The following is a 16,096-nucleotide window of genomic DNA, read 5'->3' as shown; positions in this document are numbered from 1 at the left end:
GGTGGGGGGGGGGGCTGCTGGATGCTTTTCAACTAAAGGCCGATGATTAACCGAGCACTGACCTTGTTCTGTCTGTGAATAACAGATAAATTCGTTGACTTGAAAATCAATCTTTTCATTTGTACTCCCTTGTCACCTGTGATTTTTCCCTGCCTTCCACCCACAGCCCTGCCCAGCTGGCAGGAAGGAGGTCAGCAGAGCTGCTGATAAGGGAAGAATAAAGAGGGCTCGGCTCATGGCAAGGGGGCAGTGGTCTCCTCCCCCAGCACCATGCTGCGCTTCCTGGTGTTCGCCACCCTGGTTCTGTATGGTAAGTGGATCTTCCGACCTCGTCTGTCGAGAGGGAATTGGAGCAGCAGACTTGGGAAGGCCCTAAACCCAAGCCAACTCTCGATCGCAGAGATGGGTGGGACCCTCTGCCCGAGAGCGGAGTGAGAACTTGACTCTCCAGGGGTCTGGACCACTGGCTGCTCGTGCAAGGCCCTGCTTGGGTGGCAGGTGCCAGGGCATGAAACAAAAAGAAGCCCCTCCGAGGGTTCCCCACCGGCCCCCTGGCCCAGAAGACACCGTCAGCCTGTGCCTGGCCAGATGTGCATTGCTGTCTTTCCCCCGCTGGAGAATCCTGACAAAGCATGAGGAGGTGTCCCCTCAATCTCTCAAGCTTGGTGGAGGGGGGGGGGTGGAACCTTGAACAAGTTGAGACCACAAGACACATATGGAGGTGTGGCTTGGGGGTTTGGATAGGTCTTTCATAGCATGTGTTCTGGGACACAAGGCAACCGGGAGCCTCTGCTTTCAAAAGGGACACAGAGATCTGACAGCTGTCCTCCCCCACCGCCCCCTCCCGCAAAGAACTGTGAATTTGCAGACAAAGCTAACAGTCCTCAAAGCGCAGCTGCCACTCCCATCCCCTCCCAGCCACAGACTAACTCCATGCTTAGTCATCACTCACTCTTCTGCCCCACAAAGGACACAGTACCCAGGACTTTCCAGAAACCAATGCACGCGTCGTTGGAGGAACCGAGGCCCGGAGGAACTCCTGGCCCTCTCAGGTGGGTATGCCCCACAACCCACGCCTTTTTCTCTTCTTTACCTGAACCAAGAGGTGCTGTGTACTCACAAAAGGTATTGTACCAAGCAGCTTCCCGGCTGTCTAGAGTCTGCATTTTAAAGATGAGTGAGACTGGACTGAGGTATGTTTCTAAATGCAAAAGGCACTTTTATATTTATATTGTGCATCAACCATTTTCAGGGGCATATGCTCAAGGATAAACTTTTTTAAAAGAGTTTTGTTTATTTTTGAGAGACACAGAGAGAGAGTGAATGGGCATGCCAGGGCCTCTAGCCACTGCAAACAAACTCCAGACACATGTGCATCTGGCTTACATGGGTTCTGGGGAGTCGAACCTTTCATAGGCAAGTGCTTTCACAACTAAGCCATCTCTCCAGCCCAAGGACAAACTTGTTAAAAAATATTTTTAGTTATGTATTTGTATGCATGCATGAGTGTGTGGGGGGTATATGGGCACGTGAGAACGCAAGAGTCTGTTGCTGCTGCAAATGACACCAGATGCTTGAACCACTTTTAGAGCATCTGGCTCTAAAAGGATGCTCAAAAGTTTAAGCTGGGCCATCAGGCTTTGCAAGGAAGGGCCTTTAATTGCTGAGTCACTTCCCTAGACCATATACTTACTGTCTTCTTTCTTTCTTTCTTTTTTTCTTTCTTTCTTTCCTCCTCCTTCTCTTCCTCCTCTGCCTCCTCCTCCTCCTTCTTTTTTGGTGCTGGTGAGACGGATTTAATCCTGTACCTCACACACACTAGGCAAGTGATCTCTCCCTGGGCTCATTCCCATCTCACAAACTGCTTTCCTTACCCCCTTGCGACACACTAACAGAACTGTGCCAGACTGACCCTAGGGGCTTGGAATGCACATGCACTCACCATTCTATGGTCTGTGTCACATACACACCATTCTCACACACACACAGCATATTGCTTATTTGGCTAAAGCTGCTCCCTGAATTAAACTAATCTGAATGTATAAGACTGGCAAATTAACTTGGTGAATCACCACTCTGAGAGAAATTCCTGCAATTATAATTAAAATCAATTTTCAGTAGTTTGAGTCCTAGTTTTGGGGAATAGATCTATTGTATAGTATGAAGTAACATGAACCAATACAAATGAACATCCCACGGGCATATTTCAGTATTTCCTAAAATAACGAGACAGGGAACTTCTTGAAAATAGTGAAGCGAGAACTTTCAGCCAGGCATGATGGCACATGCCTTTAATCCCAGCACTTGGGAGGCAGAGGCAGGAAGATCGCCATGAGTTGAGGCCACCCTGAGACTTCATAGTGAATTCCAGGTCAGCCTGGGCTAGAGTGAGACCCTAGCTGAAAGTAAGAAAGAAAGGGGAGGAGAAAGAAAAAAAGAAAGAAAGAAAGAAAGAAGGGAGGGAGGGAGGGAGGGAGGGAGGAAAGAGAGAGAGGGAGGGAAGGAGAGAGGGAGGGAAAAGAGAGGAGTTTTTGAGACCTAAGCTTGTGGGGCTTAGACAATTCCTTGGTTACATCTTCTTTCCAAAAGGGAAAGGAGAAAAAAAGGGTTGGGGGTAAGGAGGCTAAGTGACCTCCGGTTGAGGCCCAGTGAGACAACCTACAATAGGGGTACCTAGGTGCTGTGTGTGCCTTTAGTCCCCACATGCACAGCAAACAGCACCAAACAATGGAATCCACTTTCCAGCCCACCCCAGCAGCGTCCACCCACCTCTTCTCAGCAATGCTCTCCTCATGGCCACTGCCAGCCAGTCGATAGCAATTGGCAGCTCAAAGGACATTGACTCGCTATCCCCAGGCCAGGGTGGTCGGGTATTTTGAAAGCTGTCAGACATTCACGAGGTGACCTGTTTGGGGCAGAACCGTTTGCAGAGTATCAACCCATCCCCTCTTTTCTTCCCTTCCATCTAGGTTTCCCTCCAGTACCTGTCTGGAGGGTCATGGTACCACACCTGTGGAGGGACCCTAGTCCGGCGGAACTGGGTGATGACAGCTGCTCATTGCGTGAACAAGTGAGAGAAACAAAGGCCAGGTGTTCCATGGAAAAGGAACGGCTGGGCAGTGGGCTATTGTCCAGCGTGTTCATGCTTAGGGGTCAGTGGGGCGGGGAGGTCGCAGAATGATGAGGAACTACAAGTTTTGGAGTCAGGTAGGCCCAGGTTCAAATCTCATGGCACCATCCTTGGGCTATGTAACTTCGGACTTCTCTTTTCCCCCATTGTCCTGTCTCTCAAGTGGGATAATGGTTCCTGCTTTGCAGTTGTAGTGAGGACTGACTAGGTACTTAGATGCCCCATTCAGCACCGGACTGCTGGCCATTTTCCATACTTCTTACAAGCACTTGTTCTCCGACCAGAACCCCACAGAAGGCACGGACTGGTGAGCTCACCAAGCAGCGTTTCTGAAACGGCAGCACCAGCATTAGGCCCGATTATCTTTCTAACAAGTTTCCAAGCGATGTTAATGATGCTGGTCCTAGGTCCATGCTTAGGCATCACTGGTCTAAGCTGGGTGTGCTGATGCACATCTGTAATTCCAACATTCAGAAGCCTAAGGCAGAAGGGTTGAGAGTTTGAGGCCAGCCCAGGCAAGCTATGAAAATCTGTCTGAAGATAATCAACATTACTAACCTAGAAGGTTTTTTTCAAAATATTGCATTTGGGCTGGAGAGATGGCTTAGCAGTTAAGGTGTTTGCCTGTGAAGCCAAAGAACCCAGTTTCCTTTCCCCAGTACCCATGTAAGCCAGATGCACAAGGTAGCGCATGCATCTGGAGTTCATTTGCAGAAGCTGGAGGCCCTGGCACACCTATTTTCTCTCTCTCTCTCTCTCTCTCTCTCTCTCTTTCTCTCTCTCTCTCTTTTTCTCTGCCTTTCTCCTTCTCTCAAATAAATAAATAAGCTGGGAGTGGTGGCGCACGCCTTTAATCCCAGCCCTCCGGAGGCAGAGGTAGGAGGATCGCTGTGAGTTTGAGGCCACCCTGAGACTCCATAGTAAATTCCAGGTCAGCCTGGGCTAGAGTGAGACCCTACCTCGAAAAAAAAAAAAAGGTAAAACATCAAATAAATAAATAAAATATTTCTAAAATATATTTATTTATTTATTTGTAAGCAGAGGGAGAGAGAGAGAGATTGAGCATGCCACAGCCTCTTGCCACTACAAATGAATTCCAGACACATTCACCACTTGGCTCTCCCTGGGTGTAGGGAACACAGACTGTCAGGCTTTGTAAGCAAGCCCCTTAACCTCTGAGCCATCTCTCCAGCCCAGCCTAGAAGTTTCTATTCGCCTCAAAGCCCCTCTGCAGCTCCGAGTCATCATGCCCTAATGCTTAGCACACCTGTCCCAGGCTACCAGACATTGCCCACCCCCCACGATGTTAGTTTCAAAAACCGTGAAAATGAAACTGATTGTTAGTAAATTAGGGAGTGAGGGAGCTTGAAATGTTTTCCTCTTCAAAGATCGTTCAGCCTCCTCTGCCTAGGCCAGATAAGGTGGGGGTACCTGCCCCCAAAGATAAGCTATAAAGCCATGTTTCCAACTTTGTGGGAGAAAGGGAAGCCACGCGGTCACTCACTCAGGACTTCCTTCCCTTGCTCCAGCCAAATGACCTTCCGCGTGGTGGTTGGAGACCACAGCCTGAGCCAGAACGACGGCACCGAGCAGTACGTGAGCGTGCAGAGGATCGTGACGCACCCCAGCTGGAACAGCAACAACGTGGCTGCCGGGTAGGTGGGCGCCAGGACCTGGGGGCCCGCCCCGGGGGCCGGGGGCTGCTGGTAACCGGTCGGGTCTCGGTTTCCTTCTCTGGTTCTCCCAGGAGGCCAGAGAGATTACATACTGCAGCTGACAGGTGGCCTGCTTAGCTCAGGAGGGCACCTGGAGGGTACCTGAAGGGGGCTTGGAGGAGCAGTGCACTGGAGACATGGTCCGGGAAGACACTGAGAATGTAGATATGGAAGGTTTTCTTTTTTAATGCATCAAGAAGACATTTTTTTTTCTTAAGATATATATTTTTTTATTTATTTGAGAGTGAGAAACAGGGGGGGAGAGAGAGAGAATGGGCACACCAGGGCCTCCGGCCACTGCAAATGAACTCCAGATGCATGCGCCCCCTTGTGTATCTGGCTTACATGAATCATGGAGAGTCCAACCGGGATCCTCTGGCTTTGCAGGCAAATGCCTTAACCGCTAAGCCATCTCTCCAGCCCCCTTGTAAGTTTTTTATGATTTTTTTATTTATTTATGCAAGGGAGAGAGAGAGGGAATATATTGACACACCAGGACCTCTTTTTAAAGATTTTTTAACTTTTCATTTTATTTATTTGAGAGAGAGAGGGAGGGAGCAAATGGGCACACCAGGGCTTCTAGCCACTGCAAACAAACTGCAGATGCATACGTCACCTTGTGCATCTGGCTTACGTGGGTACTGGGAATTTGAACCTGGGTCCTTAGGCTTCACACAAGTGCCTTAACCGCTAAGCCATCTCCCCAACCCTACACCAGGGCTTCTTCACTGCAAACAAACTCCAGACACATGCGCCATACTTTGTGCACTCTGCTTTGTGTGTGTGGATATTGGAGAATAGTACCCCAGATATCAGGCTTTGCAAGCAAGTGCTTTTAACTGCTGAGCCGTCTCTCTAGTTGAGAATGTAGATTTGGGAGGACTTGAGAATGCCGCAAGACCTCTAGGGTTTGTTTGATGTAGGTGGGTTTGCATGATTACATTACATGAACTTTTCTTTGTTTTTTTTTTTGTTTGTTTGGTTGGTTGGTTTTTGTTTTTTTTTTTTTTTTTTTTTTCCTTTTCTTTTTCAAGATAGGGTCTCACTCTAGCTCAGGCTGACCTGGACTTCACTATGGAGTCTCAGGGTGGCCTCAAACTCACCACGATCCTCCTTCCTCTGCCTCCCTAGTGCTGGGATGAAAGGCATGTGCCACCACACCCAACTACATTTTCTCTACTTTTCTCTATAGTTTAATGTGTCTGGTCTGGTGGTGGTGTGTGTGTGTTGGTTTGGTTTGGACTTTTTTTTTTTTTTTTTTTTTTTGGTTTTTCGAGGAAGGGTCTCACTCTGGTCCAGACTGACCTGGAATTAACTCTGTCATCTCAGGGTGGCCTTGAACTCATGGTGATCCTCCTACCTCTGCCTTCCGAGTGCTGGGATTAAAGGCATGCGCCACCACGCCCGGCAGGTTTGGGCTTTTTTGAGATGGGTCTCATGTATGTAGGTGGCTTCAAACTCATTATGTAACTGAGGATGACCTCCTGCCTTATCTTCTCAAGTGCCAGGGTATAGGAGTACAAGAACACCAGCATGCCTGGCATTTTGTTTGTTTTTATTATTTATGGAAACAACTTGATTTGTACAAGGAAACTTTGTTTAATTTTATTTGTTTATTATTATTATTTTTATTTATTTATTTATTTATTTGCTTCAAGATAGGGTCTCACTCTAACTCAGGCCCATTTGTAGTCCCAGGCTGGCCTTGAACTCATTGTGATTCTCCTATCTCTGCTTCCCTCTACCTCTGCTGGGATTAAAGGCATGAGCCACACCATACCTGGAAACTGTTTAATTGTGGTTTTGGGGGTTGAAGGTGGATTCCAGGTCTTAAACATGCTGAGCAAGCACCAAGTGAGCCACATGCCCAGCACCCGAGGAAATTTTTGATTTTTCCTTTGGTGTGTGTTGTACGTGTGCGTATTCATGTGCATGAGTGTGGGTGTACGTGTGTCATGTCATACATTGTAAAGGTCAGAGGACAGCTTCAAGTGTTGCCGTACGCTTTGAGGCAGGGTCTCTAGTTGTTCACGGGTGCGTTTTCCAGGGCGGCTGGCCACACACTTTCAAGAGGTTCTCCTATCTCCACTTCCCTTTTTGCCACAGCCATGCCAGATTATAGATGCTTGCTATAGAATCTGGCTTTTAAAAATATTTTCTAAATTTATTTACTAGCAGAAAGAGGGAGAAAGAGAAAGAGAGAGAATGGACAACTCAGGGCTCTTGCCACTGCAAATGAAATCCAGATGCATATCCCACTTTGTGCACCTGGCTTTACGTGGCTACTGGGGAACTGAACCCAGTCCATCAGGCCTTGCGAGCAAGCACCTTTAACAGCGATGTCACGCCAGGACCTCTAACCACTGCAAACGAACTCCAGATGTATGCACCACCTTTTTCGTCTGGCTTTACATGGCTACTGGGGAAGCGAACCAGGGTCATTAGGCTTTTGAGGCAAGTGCCTTAACTGCTAAGCCATCTCTCCAGCCTCCGGCATCTGGCTTCTTGGTGTGGGTACGCAAGATCTGAACTCAGGCACCCAAGCTTGCACAGCAAGCACTTTCCCATGGAGCCATCTCCCTAGCCTGAAAGGAAATGTATTAAAGTGGGTCTTACTGAGCCGCAAGCCTGGGCGTGTTTGGAAAGGAAATCATCAAAATGGTCAAGGAGCTACGTGTGGTGGTGCATGCCTGTAATCCCAGCACATGGGAGGTAGAGGCAGAACGATCAGAAATTCAAGGTAATTTTTAGCTACACAGCCAGTTTGAGGTCAGTCTAGGCTACATGAGACCCTATCTCAAAAATATTTCCCTCCCCCCCAAAAACTAAATAAATAAAACAAAATGTAGGGCTTTAGAGATGGCTTAGTGGTTAAGGCATTTGCCTGGGAAGCCAAAGGATCCAGGTTTGATTCCCCAGAACCTACATAAGCCAGATGCACAAGGTGGCACATGATCTAGAGTTCTTTTACAGCAGCTAAAGGCCTTGGTGCACCCATTCTCTCTCTCTCTCTCTCTCTCTCATAAATAATTTTTTTTTTTTTTTTGGTTTTTCGAGGTAGGGTCTCACTCTGGTCCAGGCTGACCTGGAATTAACTCTGTAGCCCGGCTAAAATAAAATGTTTTTTAGAAACGAGAAGTAAAAAGAACTCTAGGAACATAGCTTAGTGGTAGAATGCTTTTTTGGCATGCTCAAGGCTCTAAGTTCAATTTCCAGTACTGAAAAAGTAGGGTGAGGCTAAGGATACTGCTCAGTGGTTAAAGGCACTTGTTTGCAAAGCCTAATGGCCTTGGTTCAATTCCCCAATACCCATGTAAAGCCAGATGCACAAAGTGACTCATGCATCTGCAATTCATTTATAGTGGCAAGAGGCCCTGACACACCCATTCTCCTCTCTCTCTTTCTCTCTGCCTCCCAAGTAAATATTAAAAAGAGGGGAGGTAGCCGGGCGTGGTGGCACACGCCTTTAATCCCAGCACTCAGGAGGCAGAGGTAGGTGGATCGCCATTAGTTCCTGGCCACCCTGAGACTCCATAGTGAATTCCAGGTCAGCCTGGGCTGGAGTAAGACCCTACCACGAAGAAGAAAAAAAAGAGGGGAGGGGAGGGATGTTGGAGAGATGGCTTAGTAGTTAAGGCGCTTGACTGCAAAGCCTAAGAACCCATGTTTGACTCGCCAGATCCTACATAAGCCAGACACATGCACAAGGTCACACGCCCAGGTGGCACGTGTGTCTGGAGTCTGATTGCAGTGGCTGGAGGCCCTGGCCAATTTTTTTTTTGTCTCTCTCATAAGAAATAACAACAAAAGCCAGGCACAGTAGCACACATCTGTAATTCTCACAAGGAGGATCAGGAATTAAAAGTTATTCTCAGCAACATAGGGGCCCACCTGGATTTCTTGAGATTCTGTGTCAAAAAAAAAAAAAAAAAAAAAAAACTAAATGTGTGTGTGTGTTCCATCTCTTGCCTGGCATGTCTAGCATACACGAGGCCCTAGGTTCCATACAACTAAATAAGTGAATAAGTGTAATTAAGTTAAATGGAATAAACGGAAGCCAGGGCTGAGGAAGACGCTCGATGGTAAAGCACTTCCTTTACCTGACTTCAATCCCCAACATTACAAGAGGGGGCTAAAGGGGAGCCAGTTCTGTAGAGTGCAGAGGTTAGGATGGCTTCCAGTAATTAGAATATTTCTGTGGAGTTTTCAGAGTGGTACAATCTTTCTATATTTTTTTTTTCTTTGGTTTTCCGAGGTTAGGGTCTCACTCTAGCCCAGGCTGACCTGGAATTTACTATGTAGTCTCAGGGTGGCCTTGAAGTCACGGTGATCCACCTACCTCTGCCTCCCAAGTGCTGGGACCTTGAGAACTCTGCCACCAAGATCACACCCACCTCTGCCTGGTTGCAGCGCCGAGCGAGGCTGCAATGCCAACATTCTACCAGCAGGGGCCGCCGCTAAACGTGTCATGTCCGCGGCTCAGCGGCCCCGGTGGGGGGCTTCCTTCCCTTCGGAGCGGTCGTTTCCAATTCCGCGCGCCGAGGCTTGCAGAGGGCCGGGGCGTGAGCGGGTCCGCGGGGCTGATTGCGCGAGTGAGCCGCCTCCTTTCCTCCCGCAGCTATGACATCGCCCTGCTGCGCCTGGCCCAGAGCGTGACCCTCAACAGCTACGTCCAGCTGGGCGTGCTGCCCCGGGAGGGAACCATCCTGACCAACAACACGCCCTGCTACATCACAGGCTGGGGCAGGACCAAGAGTAAGTAGTCTCTATTCGCCTTTCGCCTCCGGGAGCTTGATCCGCCCGCGAGCTTCCTGCGGACTTAGGTGTTCACAAGCCAGAGACCAGCATAAGGAACCACAGATGAAATCCCTGCTATATGAACCCAGGCTAAGCTGTGGGAGAATGAACTAAAGGATTTCTTCACAGGCTCTTAGAACTGAGGGGGGAAAACATTGGGGCTAGTGTGGTAGTCAGCACTTGGGAGGCAGAGGTAGGAGCATTCACTATGAGTTCGAGGCCAGCCCAGGACTACATAGTGAATTCCAGGTCAACAAAAACAAACAAACAAAAAAATTTACCAGAGACTGTTTTGTACCATCCCCTGATTTTATACATATGGAAAGCGAATTAAAATTAAAGAAAGTTCAGGAGCTGGGCGTGGTGGCGCGCGCCTTTAATCCCAGCACTCGGGAGGCAGAGGTAGGAGGATCGCCAAGAGTTCGAGGCCACCCTGAGGCTACATAGTGAAATCCAGGTCGGCCTGAGCTAGAGTGAGACCCTACCTCGAAAAAAAGAAAGAAAAGAAAAGAAAAGAAAGATAGTTCAGCACTCTGGAGGCAGAGGTAGAAGGATCACTGTGAGTTCGAGGCCTACTCGAGACTTACGGGGTGAATTTCAGGTCAGCCTGGGTTAGAGAGAGACCCTATCTAGAAAAACAAAACACAACAACAACACAATTTAAAGAAAATTAAAGGATTTGGCCACCTGACTAGTCACCAGCCGCCTTGGGCCTCCCCTGCGAGGTCACTGTGCCACCTCCACGTGGGCACGTGGGGCTGGAGGGCAGCGACTGAAACCGGGATGACTGTGGATCCAGGTAAGTCAGGGCACACACATGGAGGGACAGAGACTTGGAAAGGGCAGAAACAGTGTGGCCCACTCCGTTTCTGCAGCAGCTCTACTGGCAAAGCCTGGAGCTGGCCCAGACAGACTTCTCCCCCAGCTCTGCTCTCAGATCAGTGAATGGCGCTGTGGTTGCATAACAGGAAAGAGTCGTTGTGACAGGCTACAGAAATAACACCTATGCAGAGGCTTTGGAAAGTCAAAAAGAGCCAGAGAAAGGAAAGCTGCACCATTAAGAAATGGAAATAGCAAGCCAGGCATGGTGGTGCATGCCTTTAATACCAGCACTCGGGAGGCAGAGGTAGGAGGATCACTGTGAGTTCAAAGCCACCCTGAGACTACATAGTGAAGTCCAGGTCAGCCTGGGCTGGAGTGAGACCCTGCCTTAAAAAAATAAAAATGGAAATAGGATCCTAGCTATTTGAGAGGATAAAGCAGGAAGATGGTGAGTTTGAGGACAGCCTGGGCAATACAATGAGACCTGATAGAAAATAAGGAAGGAAGGAAGGAAAGAGAGAAAGAAAAAAGGAAGGAGAGAAAGAAAGGAAGAATTTTTGTTGTTTTTTTTTCTCTTTTGAGGTAGGGTCTTCCTGTAGCCCAGGCTGACCTGGAACTCACTATGTAGTCTCAGGCTGGGCTTGATCCTCCTACCTCCTGAGTGATGGAGATTAAAGGCATGTGCCACCAACCACACCAAGCAAGCAAGCAAGAAAGAAAGACAGAATGAGAAAGAGAAAGAAAGAAGGAAGATAGGAGGGAGGGAAGGAAGGAAAATAAATAAAACAGCCAGATTAAGTTATCAACAAGTAAGACCAGTCTAATTACTTACCCCTGCAGTCACAGCAGGTAGGACTGGTGCTTAAGAGCCTGGAGCAGTGACCAGGCTGGTTTCTTAAAGGAAGAGACCTGTGATGCCATATAAGGGACCCATGACCTGCAACAAGCAAAGAGGAGCTTGCCCTGAGTTCACATTTCACCAGATCTTGGGGACGCTTTGCAGAATGTGGAGGGATTCTTCTCTGCACAGCACCTAGGGCTGACTTTGAATGCTGTGTGTCCTGTACAGCCAATGGGCAGCTGGCCCAGACCCTGCAGCAGGCTTACCTGCCCAGTGTGGACTATGCTACCTGCTCCAGCTCTTCCTACTGGGGCTCCACAGTGAAGAGGACCATGGTGTGTGCCGGCGGAGATGGAGTTCGCTCTGGATGCCAGGTGAACGCAGGCACAAGGCAGCAGAGGCCCCAGCCCATGCTTTCTCTCTACCCCTCCACCTTTCTTTCTTTTAAATGTTTTATTTTTATTTATTTATTTGAGAGAGAGAAAGGGAGAATGGGTACACCAGGGCATCCAGCCACTTGCAAATGAAGTCCAGACATACGCGCCACCTTATGCATCTTTGTTACTTGGGTCCTTGGGAATCAAACCTGGGTCCTCTGGCTTTGCAGGCAAGCACTTTAACCACTAAGCAATCTTTCCAGCCCTTTTTTCATGTGAGAGAAAGAGAGGGAAAAAAAAAAATGAGTGCACATGCCAGAGCCTCCAGTGACTGCAAACTTGAGATGCACACATCACTTACTGCATCTGGCATGGCCACTGGGGAATGCAACCTGGGTTGTTAGGCTTTGCAGGCAAGCGCCTTAACTGCTGAGCCACCTCTCCAGCCCACCCCTCCACCTTTCTTCTGCTCACTCTTGCTCCACATCTTTTTATTATTAGTATTATTTAGTGTTGCACCAGAGCCTCCAGCCACTGCAAACAAACTCTAGACGCATGCGCCACCACGTGCATCCGGTTTATGTGGGACCTGGAGAATCGAACCTGGGTCCTTAAGCTTTGTAGGCATGCACCCTAACAGCTAAACTACCTCCCCAGCCCCTTCACATCTTTTTTCATTGTTTTGTGTTTGTTTGCTTGTTTGTTTGTTTGTTTTTCCGAGGTAGAGTCTCACTGTAGCACAGGCTAACCTGGAATTCACTCTGTAGTCCAGGCTAACCGTGAACTCAAGGTGATCCTCCTACCCCAGCTTCCAGAGAGCTGGGGTTAAAGGTGTGAGCCACCATGTCTGTTCCCCACACCTACGTTTGCACTCATGTACAGAACCCAGCCTTAGAAGTGATGTGTGACATAGGTGTTTTTATGGTAGCCATGAGGCTGGGCCTGTGGGAGTGGTAACTAATGGTATGAAAGTACATTCTAGTGCCATCAATCCCAGTTTTTCGCATACTTCCTCCACTGCTGCCTTTTACCTTGGTCTCTACGGCAGTAGATACAAGTGAGTATGGTACACTAACCCATTTCATCATTTTTATATAATACAGAGAATTCTCCTCTATGTAGATCAGATCCGTCAGCAATGAACCATATTATGGGTCACTTACAAACGTGCATCGTGTCTCTGTGTGCCTGGCACTGCGCTAGGTGCTGGGGATCGGGAGGTGACTGGATCAATGACGGGGAGGGCAGAGGAGCAGTGGGGTGCCCAGGGATCCTTATTACCTCTGCCTGCTGGAATCAGGGAAGACCTGCTGTCTCACAACAGTCGACTCTGCAGTTAGTCACAAGGACTAAATAGACTAAATCAGGAAAAAAGAAGAAGGAGAAGAAGGGAACAATATGAATAAATATATCAGACCAAGAAACCATGTAGACGTAGAACACCCAGAGAACTATTGGCCGTTCCCTATAGCTATAGCATTAGCACAGTTTGGGGCCCCTCAAGCCAAATCCAGCCTGCTGCCTGGCTTTTTCATATGACCCAAAAGCTAAGAAGGGCAATTACATTTAGAAATGGTGAGAATAAAAATCTTAAAGGAGAGCCGGGCGTGGTGGCACGTGCCTGTAACCCCAGCACTCTAGAGGCAGAGGTAGGAGGATCGCCAAGAGTTCGAGGCCAGCCTGAGACTACATAGTGAATTCCAGGTCAGCCTGAGCTAGAGTGAGACCCTACCTTGAAACAACCAAAAAAGAAAAAGAAAAAAAAAAAAAATTGAGTGTGCTAATAGGCCCAGAGGAAAGACCCTAAAGGGTGAGAGGGGAAGGAAGAGCGGACGGCCAAGGTCCCAGGTGGGACGGCAGAGCCAGAACCAAGTACACAGGTGGAGCCGGCTGGGACGGAAGGAGGCCTGGCAGGTGTGCCCTAGACGGGCAAGGCTTTGCGGGTTGGCACCTGCAAGTCGGCAGGTGTTTGTATTATTGCTTCTGGTTACTCATGAACGAGTAAGAGTCAACTTGATTGAGGAAAATGACGGTGCAAAGGTTTTGTGTGTGTAAAACTAAAGTGATTGAAGGACTGTCATCTGAGCTGCTGAAGTCGGGGGGCAGACAGTGGCAGTGTGGATGCGCACCTCGCTTGTTCTTTGCCACACACCCTGGTGCAGGGGTGCGTGGACCCAGGCCTGGATTTTCTTGCCTGACTATGGCGACAGGACAGGATGGCAGCTCCATTGCAAGGTCCAAGATAGGTGGAGAAGAGAGGGATGTTTGTGGAAGGCTAGTAGACTGGTTGGAATAACAACATAAAAGGAAGTTTTGTTTTGCTTTGTTTTTCAAGGTGTGTGGAGGATTAGGGACACGAGGAGAACTAATAGAGTTAAACTTAAGCCACCTTCGAGTCATCAGTAAGCGTAATTTTTTCTTTTTTAAAATATTTTATTCATTTGCAAGCAGATATATATATATATATATTATATATAACATTATATATATGTATAGGTATACACACACACACACACACACACACACATATACTTATATATATATAGAGAGAGAGAGAGAAAGAGAGATTGAATGGGCGTGCCAGGGCCTCCAGCCAACCACTATAAACAAACTCCAGATGTATGTGCCACTTTGTGCGTCTGGCTTATGTGGGTACTGAGAAATTGAACATGGGTCTTAGGTTTTGCAGGCAAGCGCCTTAACTGTTGAGCCATTTCTCCAGCCCTCTTCTATATATATTGGATTTTTGAGGCAGGGGCTCACTCTAGCCCAGGCTGACCTGGCACTCACTCTGTAGTCCCAAACTGGCCTCCCTCTCCCTACCTCTGCCTCTCAAGTACTGGGGTGGATTAAAGGTGTGCACCACTATACTCAGATTAGGGGGAGTGTTTTGATTATTTGGGGGGGTTTTTCAAGGTAGGGTCTCACTCTGGCCCAGACTGACCTGGAATTCACTACATAGTCTCAGAGTGGCCTCAAACTCATGGCAATCCTCCTACCTCTGCCTCCCAAGTGCTGGCCTATAGTTGATAATTCTTTGTCACAAATGTGTCGCTAGGTCTCTTCCCCCTGAAGTTTTCCAAATTGTGGGTCTTTAGCATTCTGACTAGATCCATTTCTCAGAGTGGATTCGTTGGGCCCGTTTGGGTTCAATCAACCCATTCCCAGCAGGTTATTTTCCATCCTTTCCCTCTGCCTTGGAGTCATCAGCCACACTAGACCCCTAGCTTCAGACTCTTAAGATCAGTCACCATAAAGGAAAAGTATTATATACATGCAATGCTTTCCCAACTCCTGAGCTCTAAAGTACTCTCAAAAACCTGTGGGGGCCAAGACCCTGCCATTAAAAAAAACAAAAACAAGCAAGCAAACAAACAAAAAAAAAAAAACCACCAACAATGACAACCTGTTAGGGGACAGGTAGGAGAGATTTGGTTGACTTTGTTTTGAGTACAGCAGTCTAAAAATAAATCTTTCCCTAAGTAATTGGGTGGAGTATAACTAGTTCCTCTTTAAAAGAATTAACGCTAAAATGAACTTTTGGTCACTTTCCCTAGTTCTTCTTCTTCTTTTTTGTTTTGTTTTGTTTTTCTCAGCCTAGCCCAGGCTGACCTGGAATTCACTATGTAGTCTCAGGATGGCCTTGAACTCATGTTAATCCTCCTACCTCTGCCTCCCAAGTGCTGGGATTAAAGGCAGGTCTCAGCAGATGTTTTGAGGTCTACCTTTATACCTTAAAATATACATACTCTGCACCGCTACTTTATTTTACAGTCAGGTCTAGTAGGTATCTCTCTTCTACATACATATACCTGGCACAGCACAAACTTTTCCCATAACCTCCCCAAATAATTTTGGTTTGATCGACATTCAGTTTTTATTATGATTAATGTAAAATGTCATTCATAACTAAGTTATGAGCTAATCTAGTTATTACTTTTCTTTTCCTATTTAACTTTATTTTTCTCTTGGGTTGATAATTGTTTTTCATTTGCTTCATGCAAAGTCCGTTCCTCACTGATTCAACCCCACACTCTGCACGGATTGGTAGGAAACCTGCTTCATCTTCTCTGGACCCTGGCGGTCTATGTTGGTGTGAAGCTACCTGCGGCCACTGTGAGGAGTATTTGGAGTTTTTCTGTTCCTTTCTTAGACTTCTAGAATTTCTGTTAGTCACATTTACTTCCTGGCCCTCTCCTCTATATTTTGTTTATTTTGCTTTTTTCCCCCCCAACTCTTACAAGATTTAATTTCCTCAAGTTTACAATTTCCAAAGACTCCTTTTGGTCTCTTAATGTTCTATCTCCTGGTATGCTGTTCTTGAATCATGGATGCTATACTAATCAGAGTTTTATTTTCTTCTTCCTGTAGTCTTCATTTCTTTTCTTTTCTTTTTTTTTTTTTTTTTTTGAGG

The 16,096-nt window shown here is 47.5% G+C and overlaps 1 protein-coding gene across 1 annotated transcript in view; it reads left to right on the top strand.

Annotated features, from left to right (window-relative positions):
* Positions 1-270: 270 nt before the first annotated feature.
* Positions 271-16,096, top strand: part of Cela1 (chymotrypsin like elastase 1) — a 21,477-nt gene continuing 5,651 nt past the window's right edge. Inside the window, exons 1-6 of the mRNA XM_045153092.1 lie at positions 271-310; positions 970-1,052; positions 2,970-3,070; positions 4,660-4,785; positions 9,464-9,600; positions 11,534-11,679. Coding sequence (XP_045009027.1) covers positions 271-310; positions 970-1,052; positions 2,970-3,070; positions 4,660-4,785; positions 9,464-9,600; positions 11,534-11,679 — 633 coding nt within the window. The remainder of the gene's footprint in view (positions 311-969; positions 1,053-2,969; positions 3,071-4,659; positions 4,786-9,463; positions 9,601-11,533; positions 11,680-16,096) is intronic.

This window comes from Jaculus jaculus, chromosome 6 (genome assembly GCF_020740685.1).
Source record: "Jaculus jaculus isolate mJacJac1 chromosome 6, mJacJac1.mat.Y.cur, whole genome shotgun sequence".
Lineage (NCBI taxonomy): Eukaryota > Metazoa > Chordata > Mammalia > Rodentia > Dipodidae > Jaculus > Jaculus jaculus.
The sequence above is the reverse complement of the archived record's forward strand: the minus strand, read 5'-3'. Positions and strand labels throughout refer to the sequence as shown.